Here is a 15,057-nt window from a genome sequence, read left to right on the forward strand (position 1 = left end):
ACAGATTTGCAGGATATCAGATTTGAGGGTATCAGTTGTGTTTCATGTGAATGACTATAGGAGAGAGGACCTTCCATAAATACTGTGCGAAAGATCAGACTTTGCATAATGTGCAATTGTTCTATTTGTCAGATCTTTCATTGTTGTTGCTTCATCGGTTTTCCTTTCAGGTCTTCCTTCCACATTGCCCATTTTGTTTCCCAAATCTTCCCTTTTCTATTAACTAGGATCAATCCACATTGCCATTTCATCAATTCCTGTCAAATGTTCATGCTTGGCCAGTTATTCTGCTTTCTTTTTTGTGTTCACACTTTTTTTCCGGCATGTTTAACATTTCTTTTTTTTTTAAACTTTATTTAAGATTTTATAACAATGATAACATATAGGATTACATTTAAAAAATAATTAAGAATAAAATAATAAAATTACAATACAGTATCAGTAATCTAAATAAACTATACCCTCCCCAATAATTATTACACATTAATAACCCAACTCAAATTAGTCCAACCCCCCTTTCCCCCCAAAATAAAAAGTGAAGAATTAATAAAGTTAATAATATATGTGAGAAAAATAACCCACTTACAAAAAAAAACAAAAACATAACCGATTAAAATACTAACAGAAAGAAAAGTAATTAATACTAAGATATCAGACTTAAAAAACATATTTAAATCAAACTTAAATGCATATATTTAACAAACGGAGTTAAGATGAAACATATATTTAACTCAAACTAAATATAAAAAATTAGTAAAGTTAGTAACATTATCTATCAAAAATTCTTAAACAATAATCAATTCTTAAAAAAAATTGTAGCATGAAAAAAAAGATTTAAAAAAATCTTTCTCTATAGAGATAAACCTTCACCAAATATCAACTAACTTCACATCTATCATCATATTAGTTACATAAACCACCATCTTAAAACAAAATTCAAACCTCATTAAACATTGTACAATTCAATTTTAGTACTCTTCCACCATTTTTCCCTTTTACTCTTGAATAGTTATCCAAATAAAAGCTCCAATACCACATTTAAATATCCCCAATCATTTCGTGAAAATTCAGATATCCAAATAATAAAAACACATCTACAACGAAATCTATATCTTCAACAAATGGAGCATAAACCACAAACAAAATTCAAGCCTCATTAAGAATTGTACAATTCAATTTATAACTTTCACCATTATTCCCTTAGGTCTATAACTAAAATAGCAAAATAATATACACCAGAATTACCACTCCTTTCACCTTAAAGTTAAAGAAAAAATATTAAAGAAAACTTATCCATCGCATTCACATTTAAATTTCAGATATTCCTTATCTACTGAATAAACTTTACAAAAAAAACCACATCAATTTTTAGTTTTTTTAAACAATCAAATACTTTCTTATGCTTTTTTTTAATATTTAAAAACAAAAAAACCCTTCACTCTTTAATCTAATAATACAAAAAAAAGGAAAAAAAACAGGTAGGAGGTTAAAAATACCCCCTTCCGTCTAAACCGTGCAATGCGGTAACTCCCAAAAAAAAGGGTGTGAGATAACTCACACGTAGCAGATGACTTTCAAGAAATAGTGCCTATCCAGTTCTCTCCCCCAACTCTCACTTCATCTTAAACTAACATCATCATTATTTAATATCCCTTTTTTTTTAAAAAAAAACATGAGAAAAAAAAAGGACAACTCTTCTTTTAATCAGCTCCAACTTCCGAGTCACCATTACAACCATTTCTTCTTGGAACACGGCTCTTTTCTTCCATCTCTTGTCTCCTTAGAGATCGCAGCAGACTATGTCTCTGTTGAAACTGAGTAATTGGCAGCTCTTGAGCAAATGCTATAGATTCCTTTGGAGAATCAAAGAACTTTAGTTGGCAACCATCTTGGAAAACCTTCAAAACAGCTGGATATCTAAAGGTTGCCTTGTAACCTTTCTTCCACAACAACTCTTTAGCAGGATTGAATTCCCGTCGTTGGAACATAACTTCTTGACTCAAATCCGCATAGAAGAAAACTCGATTATTTTGAATCATCAAGGGTGATTTTCTCTGTTGTGCATTTCTAATAGCCACTCGTAAAATTATTTCTCTGTCGTAATAGTTCAAGCAACGAACCAAAACAGGTCTTGGACTTTGACCTGAAATAGGTCTTCTACGCAAGGCTCTGTGAGCACGTTCCAGTATTATACCTTCCGGGAAATGTTCTTGACCCAGCACCTGCGGAATCCATTCAGTAAAAAATTTTCTTGGGTCCGGTCCCTCCATACCTTCCGGCAAACCAATAATCTTTATATTGTTCCGTCTGGATTGGTTTTCCAAATCTTTTTCACCAAATTTTTATTTTGAGTTTGTAAGTCTTCGACCATTTTGGTCACATCAAAAACTTGATCCCGTATTTCGTCTATATCTTCTTCTCACGAATTAAATTTATCTCTCACTTCAAGCTTAAAAGCTCCAAACTCAGCCATCTGTTGAGAATGTATTTTCACCAGAGTATTAAACCTAGTACCAAGTTCAGTCATAATCTTGGATAATCCCTGCATTGTATAAGATAATTTAGATTCAAGATTCACAAAAATCTTTTCAATTGGAAGAGATTTTGGCTCAACAGATTCCTGCTTCTTCTGCATAACCAAAGGATCTTCTGTTCCTTCCTTCATTCTGGTTGCCTTCCTTGTAGTATGACTGCGTGTGGAAACCCCAGCCACAGCCTCTCCAGCAATGACTGGAGGACGCTGGCCGGGGTTTTCTCCAGTCCATAATGTATTAAGTTCTCCCAGTACATCAAGTTGTATAGGTTCTTCTATCTCAAGAGATGCAGTTTGCAGCGCCACCTCTGCAGTTGACAAATGCCTTTGAGTAACTCTTTGTTCTAAAGGCTGTTTGGCGCCCTCTTTAGGGGGCTCTACCGATGTAACATAGAGCTCTACATCCGAACACTGTACCTCTCTCCTGGGATCCATTTCACGCTGAGTCCCGGTGTCTTTCCTGTAGGTAGGCTCCAAAACTTGAACTTTTGGAAAATGTAGTTTTTTGATGATCTGTTGTCAGGAGGTACTACGGACTTGTTTGGCGGGCAAGGAATGTCACATGGAATGTTCTGGTTATGATGGTCATAATTTATGGTGCTCCCCCAGAATACTATAACTGGATACAGATGATTATTTGATGTGTAACTGGATCTGCCAGTGGATTTACGTACATTTTGGGAGACTCCATGGAGAATTGATCCAGTTTCCAGTATTGCAAATTTTGTTCAATTTTTCCAGTCATGTAATTTTAAAAAACAAAATGCAGTTAATAATTGTGTGCAGATGATGGGAGATGAATAATTTATTTAAGGAACACTTTTTTTAACAGGCCATAATACAAGATTACACAATTGCAGAGGGAGATTACTGCTTTCTGGCATCTTTTTACAGGAAAGAAGAGAATATGGTTAGGATTTTCATTGTTTGCCTCATTCTGGATTTTATGTTATTTGGGATTTGAAAGCTGGTGTAAAATTATTTATTTAAAACTAGATTTATTTCCTTTCACAAAAACAATATTTTCCATGTTGCATTCCTTTTTAAATGACTTTTGGATAATATCTGATGCTGTCTGTAAGGAGTTTGTGTGTTCTCACGTCTGCGTGGGTTTCCTCCGGGTGCTCCGGTTTCCTCCCACCTTTCAATGCATACAGGGGTTGTAGGTTAATTGGGCAGCATGGGCTCGTGGGGTGGAAGGGCCTGTTACCATTGCTGTATGTCTAAATTTAAAATTAGAATATATTTGGTTATTTTATTTTAATGTCGTGTTTCCTCAGAGAGAAAATATTGTGCTTTATCATATCCCAATAGAGATGTGATGTTGAGGTTTTAAAAGGTACTTTGCTTCATTTCACAGAAGTTTTTTTAAATTGATGCAGTTTGCCAAAACCTTTTTGCTTTCTTGGCACCATTTTGGCATGAGTTTGTGTGAATAAGAAATCAATGTTGCTGAGCTCTTAAGTGAAGCATTCTAATTGGAAATTAGTAGGTAATGTTTTGAATTGCTTATGTATTTTTTGAAGTCTTAAATGTATCTCCCAGTTTCAATAATTTGTCTGTCTTAGCCTGCAACCATATTTTTTTTAAAAGATGCAATTGATTAGCTCCTCTGAATTTTTTTTGAGACAAATCAGATTCCCAAAATAGTTTGTGGAGCAGATTTTTACTTCACCTTGGATTGATCACTAGCTCAAATAAAGTAGCAATGCACAGTAGAACTTTGAAATAGGCTTCAGTGATATCAGCAAATAAATGTTATACTTTTTTTAGCACTAATTATACTGTCAGTTGTGAACTTAGTCATTATGTTTCGTTTCCATTGAAAACTCCGATTGAAGAAAAATCTTGTTCCTTCACATATCTCTCAAGTAGCATTCATTTGGAGCCCCAAGTGAAACACGAGCACTGCACATGCTGGATCCTTAAGCAAACAAAAGCCTCTTTCACACTTGCAAGTGATCCCAGGAATTAAACACCAATCGGCCTTTAAAGTGGCAAGTGTAAAAGCAAAATCAGCTCAACGCTGGTGTCAGATGAAGTCCTCTCACACCGGGGATTGATGGCCTTGACCCCTAATACAATCCTGGGCGTCTGCAGATGCCAGCGTTGCAGTCAGGCAAGTGTGAAAGGGGTAATTGCATTGTGGGATTGAAATGGAAGAAAAGATTAAAATGAAGATGTAAACTTTGCCGAGAGAAATTCGCAGTGAGAGAGAGAGGAAATAAATAACAATAGCGGACAATTTTTAAACAATGTGGAAAAATTGGTAGCTCAATAGTGCACAATTTATAAAGACTGGGGGGTGGGGGGGAAGCAGTGGTGGGCCTGACTTCCCAGAATGCTGTGTTGCAGAGAAACCCCTCTATGAATGCTTCATGTATGCAGCTATGAATACAGCCCTTTCTCTGCCACATGGAATTCTGGGGCAAAAGGTCTGCCATCTCTTTTTCCCCATGGTATTTATAAACTGTACGCGATAGCACTACCAACTTTCCCACACTGTATAAGTTGAGCACTATAGCGCAAGCAACTTTCTCACCCTGTTTAAAAATTATCTGCTATTTATTGCTTGCACTTTCCCTTATAAAGGTTTATACAGGATGACACAACAACAACAGGGGCTGAAGGGCTCCTACTGTGCTGTACATAAAGTTTAATTGTGTTATAATTAGGCATGATTAATTTTGTTCAAGTATAAGATCATAATACATTGATCAGGATTTAGGGCAGGTCCACCATCGCTCGATGTGTCATGACGTCACCCAGGAGAAAGTAGAACAGTCCTAACCCCACCCCAGGGATGGCTCCTTACAAGTGTGGAAGCATTCAGTGTCCCAGTTAGGAATGGTCTAGTGTGAAAAGCCAAACCCCCCCCCCCCCACCCTGCCCCAATTCATATCCCAGGTCACTGAAGGGCCAATTTAGTGGGATGCAAGTGTGAAAGGGGCTGGAGAGAAGCTGGAGGGACTCAGTAGGTCAGTCAGAAATACAGTCAAGTGGGTAGGAGAGTTAACAAGCTTTAAAAGGGAGGCTGGTGAAGGGTTGGGGGGGGGCAAGAAGGAATAGGACTTCAGACAGGTATTTCACTTTCTCACTTTAGCTTTGAAAAAGGGTCCTAACCTGAACCATTCTCCATTAATGCTGCCTGACCTGCTTTGCAGGAGGTTTGCTTATCTGTCCAATATGTCAACTTGTTCTTGACTTTTTGAGATATTAAGATGTTAATTTTTTTAAAAATGTATCCACTTCAGAAACTATTATAATTTGATTTTGCTACTGCTCTTGGTAGAACATGAAATTGAATCAAGATGTCAGAGCTGATTGCCTTTGGTTGTTTGAATTGGTCAGTGTTGGATTGTTCTATGAATCTTATCAAGGCTGCATCTTTTGCTAACCATCTTGTTGTCCAAGCTTGTCACTGGCCTCTCTTTGAACCACACTTTTTCTTCATTTGGTCCTGTATTCCATTTTCCTCTGCAAAGCCAGCTGGGATTTCCATTGGATGATGGGGCCCAGTGTAGTGTAATGTGAGCTGTACCAAGTGCATGTGGTAGTCTGCACAATTTTGAAGCTAGTGAGAACATGTCCTTGAGCTCACCAGGTGTCAAAGCTACCACTGTTTCTGGAATGTTTTTAGAATTTGCAAGTAAAAAATAAAGATGAACTATATTTTATTTCATTCTACACCAGTGTGGACAAGGTGGTCAAATTCTTGAGCTGTTATCCAGAGGTCCAGGAGACTGGTAGAAATCCCATCTTAGCAACATGGGAATTCAAATTCAAGTAATTAAACAAAAAGGGAGATATTAACTGATTATCAATAATGCTGACCATAAAACTAATGAATTATTGTAAAATTGCATCTGCATTGTCTGAGAGGGGGGAAAAAATTCCATTCCACTCTGGAGCTCTGCATCCAAGAACATGTATGATTTTACTCAGCTTTCTGAAGCTGAGCATTAACTGATGTGACTGTAAACAAATAAAGAAAAAAAACTCCCACCCTCTTTAACACAGTAGCTATATATAACCAGATAACAATTACAGCATGGAAACAGGCAAATTTGGCCCTTCTAGGCCGCACTGATCCAAGTACCCTCCTCTAATCCCACTTACCAGCACTCTGCCCATATCCCTCCATCCCCCTCCCATCCATATACTTATCCAACTCTTTATTAAATGACAACATTGACCCTGCTTCCACCACCTTTCCCGGAAGCCCATTCCACACAGTAACCACTCTCTGAGTAAAGAAGTTCCCCCTCATGTTACCCCTAAACCTTTGCCTGTCAACTCTCAATCCATGACCTCTTGTATCCATCTCTCCTACTCTCAATGGGAAAAGCCTTTCCACATCAACTCTATCTATCCCTCTCATCTTAATTACCTCGAACAAATCCCCTCTCAGCCTTCTACGTTCCAAGGAATAAAGACCTAATTTGCTGAATGAAATCAAATTTAAAGGTCCAATTGTACATCTATTTGTTTCTTCCCTTCTTAAGGAGCTGCTGTACCAGCATATTTTCCATGGTGATTACATTGGCGTAAAGGTATGTAATACCACATTTAGAATGTAACTTTCTCTATCATAAGGAAGACACAGATTCGCCACTTTGTTGTCAAGCCCCCCTCACAGAAATGAGGCCCCACTGAGGAACGAACTTGTGTCCCATGGTTTACAAGACCAGTGCTCTATCTGCTGAGCTATCGGAGACTCTAAGGGTGTTTTTCTATAGAGTGCCTCCATTTCGAGGCCAGCTCCATCTGTGGAGAAAACTCTGAACTTACTATTTTTATAGAGCAGCCCTAAAAGGCTGCTCCAGCATTACTTTTATGTGGCGCAGCGCCTCGGTGTGTCCTCCAGAGGGGTGGGGCGACTTGCCGTGGTGCTGCTGTCAATATGATGGCATAAATTCGTGGGAAGTAATGGCTGTTTTCATTACCCATAATGCCCCTCGCAACTGGAAGCGCCATTGATCATTCTGCCTGACCAAATCTCCAGCAGGGAATGGAGGAAGGGGTCGTTAGAGACCAGGACTGTGGGAGAGGTGAACTAGCACACCCTCTCACCGACCCCTTTGGAGACAGAATGACTGGTGGGAGAAGGAGCAAGGCACCCCCAACAAGATTTAGGCTGGTTGGTTGGTGGGTGGAAGCAGATTCATCTAAGAGCAAGGGAAGGCCATTTACCGCACCTCACCTTCCTCCTACCGCACCCCACCTTCCTCCTACCGCACCCCACCTTCCTCCTACCGCACCCCACCTTCCTCCTACCGCACCCCACCTTCCTCCTACCGCACCCCACCTTCCTCCTACCGCACCCCACCTTCCTCCTACCGCACCCCACCTTCCTCCTACCGCACCCCACCTTCCTCCTACCGCACCCCACCTTCCTCCTACCGCACCCCACCTTCCTCCTACCGCACCCCACCTTCCTCCTACCGCACCCCACCTTCCTCCTACCGCACCCCACCTTCCTCCTACCGCACCCCACCTTCCTCCTACCGCACCCCACCTTCCTCCTACCGCACCCCACCTTCCTCCTACCGCACCCCACCTTCCTCCTACCGCACCCCACCTTCCTCCTACCGCACCCCACCTTCCTCCTTCCGCACCCCACCTTCCTCCTACCGCACCCCACCTTCCTCCTACCGCACCCCACCTTCCTCCTACCGCACCCCACCTTCCTCCTACCGCACCCCACCTTCCTCCTACCGCACCCCACCTTCCTCCTACCGCACCCCACCTTCCTCCTACCGCACCCCACCTTCCTCCTACCGCACCCCACCTTCCTCCTACCGCACCCCACCTTCCTCCTACCGCACCCCACCTTCCTCCTACCGCACCCCACCTTCCTCCTACCGCACCCCACCTTCCTCCTACCGCACCCCACCTTCCTCCTACCGCACCCCACCTTCCTCCTACCGCACCCCACTTCCTCCTACCGCACCCCACTTCCTCCTACCGCACCCCACTTCCTCCTACCGCACCCCACTTCCTCCTACCGCACCCCACTTCCTCCTACCGCACCCCACTTCCTCCTACCGCACCCCACTTCCTCCTACCGCACCCCACTTCCTCCTACCGCACCCCACTTCCTCCTACCGCACCCCACCTTCCTCCTACCGCACCCCACCTTCCTCCTACCGCACCCCACCTTCCTCCTACCGCACCCCACCTTCCTCCTACCGCACCCCACCTTCCTCCTACCGCACCCCACCTTCCTCCTACCGCACCCCACCTTCCTCCTACCGCACCCCACCTTCCTCCTACCGCACCCCACCTTCCTCCTACCGCACCCCACCTTCCTCCTACCGCACCCCACCTTCCTCCTACCGCACCCCACCTTCCTCCTACCGCACCCCACCTTCCTCCTACCGCACCCCACCTTCCTCCTACCGCACCCCACCTTCCTCCTACCGCACCCCACCTTCCTCCTATCGCACCCCACCTTCCTCCTACCGCACCCCACCTTCCTCCTACCGCACCCCACCTTCCTCCTACCGCACCCCACCTTCCTCCTACCGCACCCCACCTTCCACCTTCCGCACCCCACTTCCTCCTACCGCACCCCACCTTCCTCCTACCGCACCCCAGCCCACAGGTGAAATGTTGCTGATGGGGGTGATGAAAATCCTGACCACGCGATTTTGGATGGTTGGGTTGGGGAAGGGGGGAGCAGATTCATACTTCAAGAACCACCAGCCAGAGCAGGAGAGTGGAGTGCTTGTGGTCCCTGAGGATATGTGCCAACTCCACCCTGTGTCCAGCACACCCTCTCAGGACCACCTCTCCAGCATGTGAAGCGGACAGGGTGGTCCTTCTCGGGCTTGCCTTCCATTTCCTCCTCTGACCCCCGACTGCAGAGTTCTCTCTTGGGGTGATTGGTGGGGAAGGGAGAGAATAGGGGAAGGAGAATCAGGAGGTGAACTTCCCTGTGTGCACGGTGTGGGGGGGGGGGGGGGTGGCAGGTGGGGCAAGGGGGGAGAACTCGCACAGGCAGCCGAGCGAGCAATGACCTCTGGGGAGGCTCATTATACAAATGTCTGCAGGAATTACCCAGGGTTCTGCCTGACACAAACTGTTTAGCGCAGATTCGCTAAATGGGTTTGTAGGTCGTGGAATGTGGGCTGATGGTGTCATTGCGATATCATCATCCTGGCCCTATTCAGCCACTTGCAGTAGCTGTACATTTATGAAGCAAGGTGGAGCACTCTGCTCTTGTTGGGACGACCCCCGGTAGGATAGGAGTCGGCATCTTGGAGCCGCTTCTGGAGCATTTATGAAGGTAGGGTCAGCGACGTGAAGGAGGAGAATCTCTACCTTTACAGTCGAATTTGGGCCTTCAGATGCTCTGTAGCTCAAGTGTCACAGGGCCAGGCTCAATAGAGCAGAGGATTTCACTTCAGTCTGTGCACAAAGTTCCTAAATTTCCACTTCAGTAGATCTGTGATTTGTGACAGTGCATGTTGCAATGAATGGACTGATCATACATCACACTGTCCAGCTGGAAGTCCGTATCTATCACTGTGGTTTGAGTCATAACCAGACTCAAAATTAGAAGCTCTTTCAATGATCTTATGTTCTCAATAATTTCTCTCATCTTTGGCATTTTATATCTGATGCATTTTATATCCTTGTATTTAAGACACTTGTCCTTTCTATTTATTGTAAATGTACTGCATCTTTGGTATTTTCTATTTGCTCCTGAAGTGTTTTTTTTTGTTGAAAATGTTATTTATAATTTGCATCAATACAGAACATTAATTCAATGAAATAATAGTTTGCAACAAAATACAAAAGAATACAATATTTTTTCTTCCATTTTCTTCCCAACCCACAAAGGAAGAAAAAAGAGGAAATGTAGAAAGAAGGAAAGAGCACCTAACTCTATATATTTAATATTATTGGTATATACTGTATTTATTGACTATTTTTCATAATTATTAACTGAGAGGAGTAGGTAAGGTGGAGGATGTGGATGGACTTACGTTCACAAAATCCATATCCAGCTCCCAAATTTTATAAAAACTCTGTTTGATTTCTTTGACTGTAATTTTTTTCTAAAGGTGTACACTTTTGCATTTCAATATGCATTTTTCAATATGCATTTTCTATCTATTTTTACATGATTCTCTGTTTTCCATGTTATTGCTACACATTTATTTGCTGGTTGCTATATCTAGACTCAGAAATTTTTCTTTATCCAATTCCAATTCATATTTGCTTCATATATATTTCCAAGTAAATATATTCTCAGATCTTTTTATCTTCATAATTTGGTTTAATAATACACTCAAATCCATCCAGAATTCTTCCATTTTTACACAGGCCCATACTGAATGTAAAAATGTCCCCATTTCCTGATTACACTGGAAACATTTATCTGAATAATTGGAGTTAAGTCTATTTAATTTAAATTGGAGTATAACATAATTGATTAGGAAAATTATATTGAACCATTTGGTATCGAACATTAACCATACTTGTAACACTCTCCCGACACAATTTAGACCATACTTCCTCTTGAATTTGTATATTTAAATCTTTTTCCCATTGTGCTTTTGATTTATAGAAATCCTTTTTTTAGTTAGTTTCTTGTAATTTTATATACATATTAGTAATAAATTTCTTAATAATAAAATATCTTACTCTATATTCAAATTGACTTTGTTCCAGGAGTCTCAAATTTGCTCCCAATTTTTTTTAAAATTGGATTTTAATTGCTAGTATGCAAAAATTGTATTATTTTGTTTGTTATATTTATCTTTTAATTGTTCAAAAGTCAAAAAAAAATCCTAAAAGGTCTTTTATCCTCTGCATGCCTTTACTGTACCCATTAAAATAAAGAATTGTTCAAAGTGAACGGAATAAGTTGATTTTGTTTTAACAACATTTTAGGTAATTGATAGTTTTTGATTCCTCTCTCCACGTTGATCCCATTCCATATTTTCAATAACTGCTTTAAAATTGGTATTCCCACTTTCCCGTTAAATAATTCACTGTTCCATTGAGACAAAATTGGTTCTGGGGTAGTTTCCCCAATCTTATTCATTTCAATCTGAACCCAAGCTGTTTTCTCATCAGTTTGAAAGTAGGAGGGACAAGAATCTTAATTCTGGAAGCTTGGTCTTTCCATTTATTCCAAATGTGGAAAAAAAATGTTGTTTCTTTAACCCTAATTTATGTATGTTCATGGTACAGTTTTCAATGTGTAATGTTACTCCTGCTTGTATTTTTTGTGAAAGCAAAGCCCATGGATTTGAACTTGAAAATGTGTCGTGTGGGCTTTGTACTGTGGAGTAATGCTTCATACACTTGTGGCAAAGAGCATCATGAAAAACTTTTATTTATTACAATAATTGGTATCCTTCTGTTAGAAGTCCAATCTAGGCAGTATTTAAATTGAGATTCATGTGGTTTAATGTAGTTATGACACCACCAACTTTAAAATGGCAATTAAACTTGGTGTTACCAGACAAATCCAATCTAAATATTTGATCTCTTAAAATGTCCTGGAAAGATTGGGAGTGAGGTATGACTGCTGCAGAGAAATGGATCAGAGGTCAATCCACAAGACCTTAACAGTGGCAAAGAGGATCACTGGAGTTTCTCTTTCTTCCCTCCCCACCGCACCAATCGACATGATCTAGCAGGATCGTTATTTGAAGAGGGCATGCAAAATCATTGAGAATCCCTTCCATCCTGCACACTGCATCTTTCAACTGCTCCAGTCAAGGAAGAGCCAGGCTGAGGAATAGCTTCTTCCCACAGGCAGTGATAATATTGAACGACCAAAAGAACTGCTCACACTAACCATCTGAGATGTTCATTTGTACAAAAAAACATTTGTTTATTTATTTTTGTAGCTGTAATACTTGTCCTGCATATGTATTATTTGTCTGTATGTGTGTTATGTCTGGTTGTGTGTCGCACTGAGAACCGGAGAACACTGTTTCGTTGAGTTGTACTTGTACAATCAGTGACAATAAACTTGATAAGTGAACCAGCGTGATCTGATAGACCTCAGCATTATCGGGAGAATAGGGACTTGGATCTTACTGATAAAGAATGTCAATACATTTCTGAGTCAGAATGGCGTGCGACTTAAAGGAAAATGTTCAGTTCACTTTTGAAGCATTTTTTAATTGTGCCTTTTTCTTTTCAGTAAACACTTACTTATTTATGGTGCAAGCCCAAGGCATCATGATCAGAGAGAGTGTGAAAACGATGGGATCCCAAATGTATGAGCAAGTGGTTCGAGGCACTTATGCCAAAATGAACAACAGTCTTAATGGTACAGGTATTTATACAGTCAACATGGTACCACTATTATATGAATATGTCTATTCTATAAGTACAGTAATGGGCTTCAGTGTAAAGTAAATAAACCTTGTATATTTATGAAAGTGAATACCTTTGCATAAAATTTCTATGTGCATATATTTTGAATATATCATCACCTTAAAATTTTTATTTTGTTCCAAAGTTCTCTGGAGATAATGCATTGATTCTGTGTTCATTTGTGCCATTCGAGAACCCTGTCTCTCCTTACTTTCACTTCTGTTTAATATTCTGGCATAATTCTCGTCTTCTGTTTTGAACCCTTGGGTACTCAGCCAGTCTCAAGTTCCTCCCTCAGATCTTCACTAGACATTGACCTTCCTTCCGGCAGTCCTGCATTTGCTTCAGGCTTGCCTCGTTGCTTTTATATTCTCATAACTTGAGTAATATCCTTCATTTAGGAACTCATTGCAGCTGCTTTGTAAGTGCCATCCCCATATATCTTGTCTTTCTTGCGTTTCCCTCGATATGGCTCACCCAGGGATGAATCTTCTTATCTTTTTTGTATCCTATTTCCCACACAGTGGATAATATATCATAGTCATTTATTACATTTCCCTGTTCACTTCAGTTCTTTGGGAGATAGGGATGGGATGTGGGAATTATGGTGGAACATTGCCTTCAAAGGATATTCTGGATGTTTGCATTCTTAAGTAGTTTTCTAATGGTAAGAGTGCAACCTCCTTCCAGTCCATTGTGGAGTTCTGAAGTAGATTGAGGCCAAAGGGAAAATGGTAGACTCTTCTCGAGATAGGGAAAGCTGTGGTTGATGGGATAAGTGACATTATTTCTCTGGTGCCTACCCAGGATCTCCCAGTATTCCTGATTGTGGACGAGATGTTCCCAGGGGTCACTGGGATGTTGTACTTCTTCAAAGAGGCATTGAGGATTTCCTTGAATCTTTTCCTTTTCCTGGTGATAGTTCCTCTTGACAGCTTTGGAAAGAATGGGCAACTGAATAAGTATTGTAAGAACCTGAATGACAGATGGTATCTTACACTTTTGCAAAATGATCTCCTCCCACCACACCAGCTATACATTCTAACCTCTTCCTTTCCAGGCCATTTTTGGTTCCTTATCAGCGGATAACACAGCTCAGTTGCTTGCTCCTCTGCTAATTTTTAACGACAGCTCCTCTCAGTCAAGAAAATTTAAGTTTGCAATTTTGAATATTTACTGATTTATTATTTCACTAATTGGAATGATTAGTTGTGTTTTTTGTAAATTTTGATTTAAAAATATTCACATGATCCAATTCTGTTTCATATCAAATTCCTTTATTCGTATTTTTTTTGGTGGATTCTACCTCAGCAGAAAATTTGTTGGTTGGAATATAAGAATTACCCCAGAATTTTTAAAAAAGTCTTAATTTATGAGAAAGTCAATTTGAGCAGCAAGAATGAACACTTGCTCCTTGTCTCGAGAAAGAGGACTTAAAATGCCAACAATGTCACAGTGAAATTTTGTCATGGCTTGAAATCTGCATTTTTTTTTTACATTTTAGTACATCAGATTGTTCCTCATCTTTAGTTCTGCAAGTTACAGATTATGTACTTTGTATTCAACTTTAAAAAAAAGATTATGTATTTTGCCTTTTACTTGGTGGGTGGGTGGTGTGTGGGATGGGAATCCCCAAACTAATTCACAGGATTATTGTAAAACAATTTGTTGCCAACTTAGAAAGCAAAACTAGAAATGGAGGTGACAAATTTAGGATACTAATGGAGAAGAATGTGAGACATATAGCGAAGGCATTTCCCACTGTATGACCTTGGCAACTGAAGGCATTGCTGACGATTGATGCCAACAAAGAGACTAGCATTTAAGGGCTCTGAATACAATGCATTGAAATATTCAAACTGGAGAGGTAGTATGGGAGGAGTTTTGGCAGTCGAGTGGATCAGTTGGGCAATGTAAGGAAAATGTTTTCTTTTGTCATAATGCTACTTTCTGATTGAAAGATTAGGTCAAGATTAACTCTGATGCAAAGGCCAAATGTCACATTTAGCCTCACAGATATAAGGGTAGACAATAGAAGATTGTTTAAGGATGTGTGGTTATGAAAGGTCACATAGAAGCAAATAAATGTATTGAGTCAGATTTTACACTTTAGTTTAACTCGTTTGAATCGGGAGTTGTTTCTTGATGAAGTTTCATGATGAGCTGGTTTCCCCTTA

At 40.5% G+C, this 15,057-nt stretch overlaps 1 protein-coding gene across 3 annotated transcripts in view; it reads left to right on the forward strand.

Annotated features, from left to right (window-relative positions):
- LOC138735613 (beta-1,4-galactosyltransferase 5-like) overlaps positions 1-15,057 on the forward strand; it is a 68,035-nt gene that overhangs the window by 11,925 nt on the left and 41,053 nt on the right. For 2 of the 3 annotated variants that reach the window (XM_069883681.1, XM_069883680.1), the window contains exon 2: positions 12,705-12,833. In XM_069883681.1, coding sequence (XP_069739782.1) covers positions 12,705-12,833 — 129 coding nt within the window. Of the gene's footprint in view, positions 1-12,704; positions 12,840-15,057 lie in introns of all 3 variants that reach the window. The other variant, XM_069883679.1, reaches the window with a different exon arrangement.

Source organism: Narcine bancroftii, chromosome 6 (genome assembly GCF_036971445.1).
Source record: "Narcine bancroftii isolate sNarBan1 chromosome 6, sNarBan1.hap1, whole genome shotgun sequence".
Classification (NCBI taxonomy): domain Eukaryota; kingdom Metazoa; phylum Chordata; class Chondrichthyes; order Torpediniformes; family Narcinidae; genus Narcine; species Narcine bancroftii.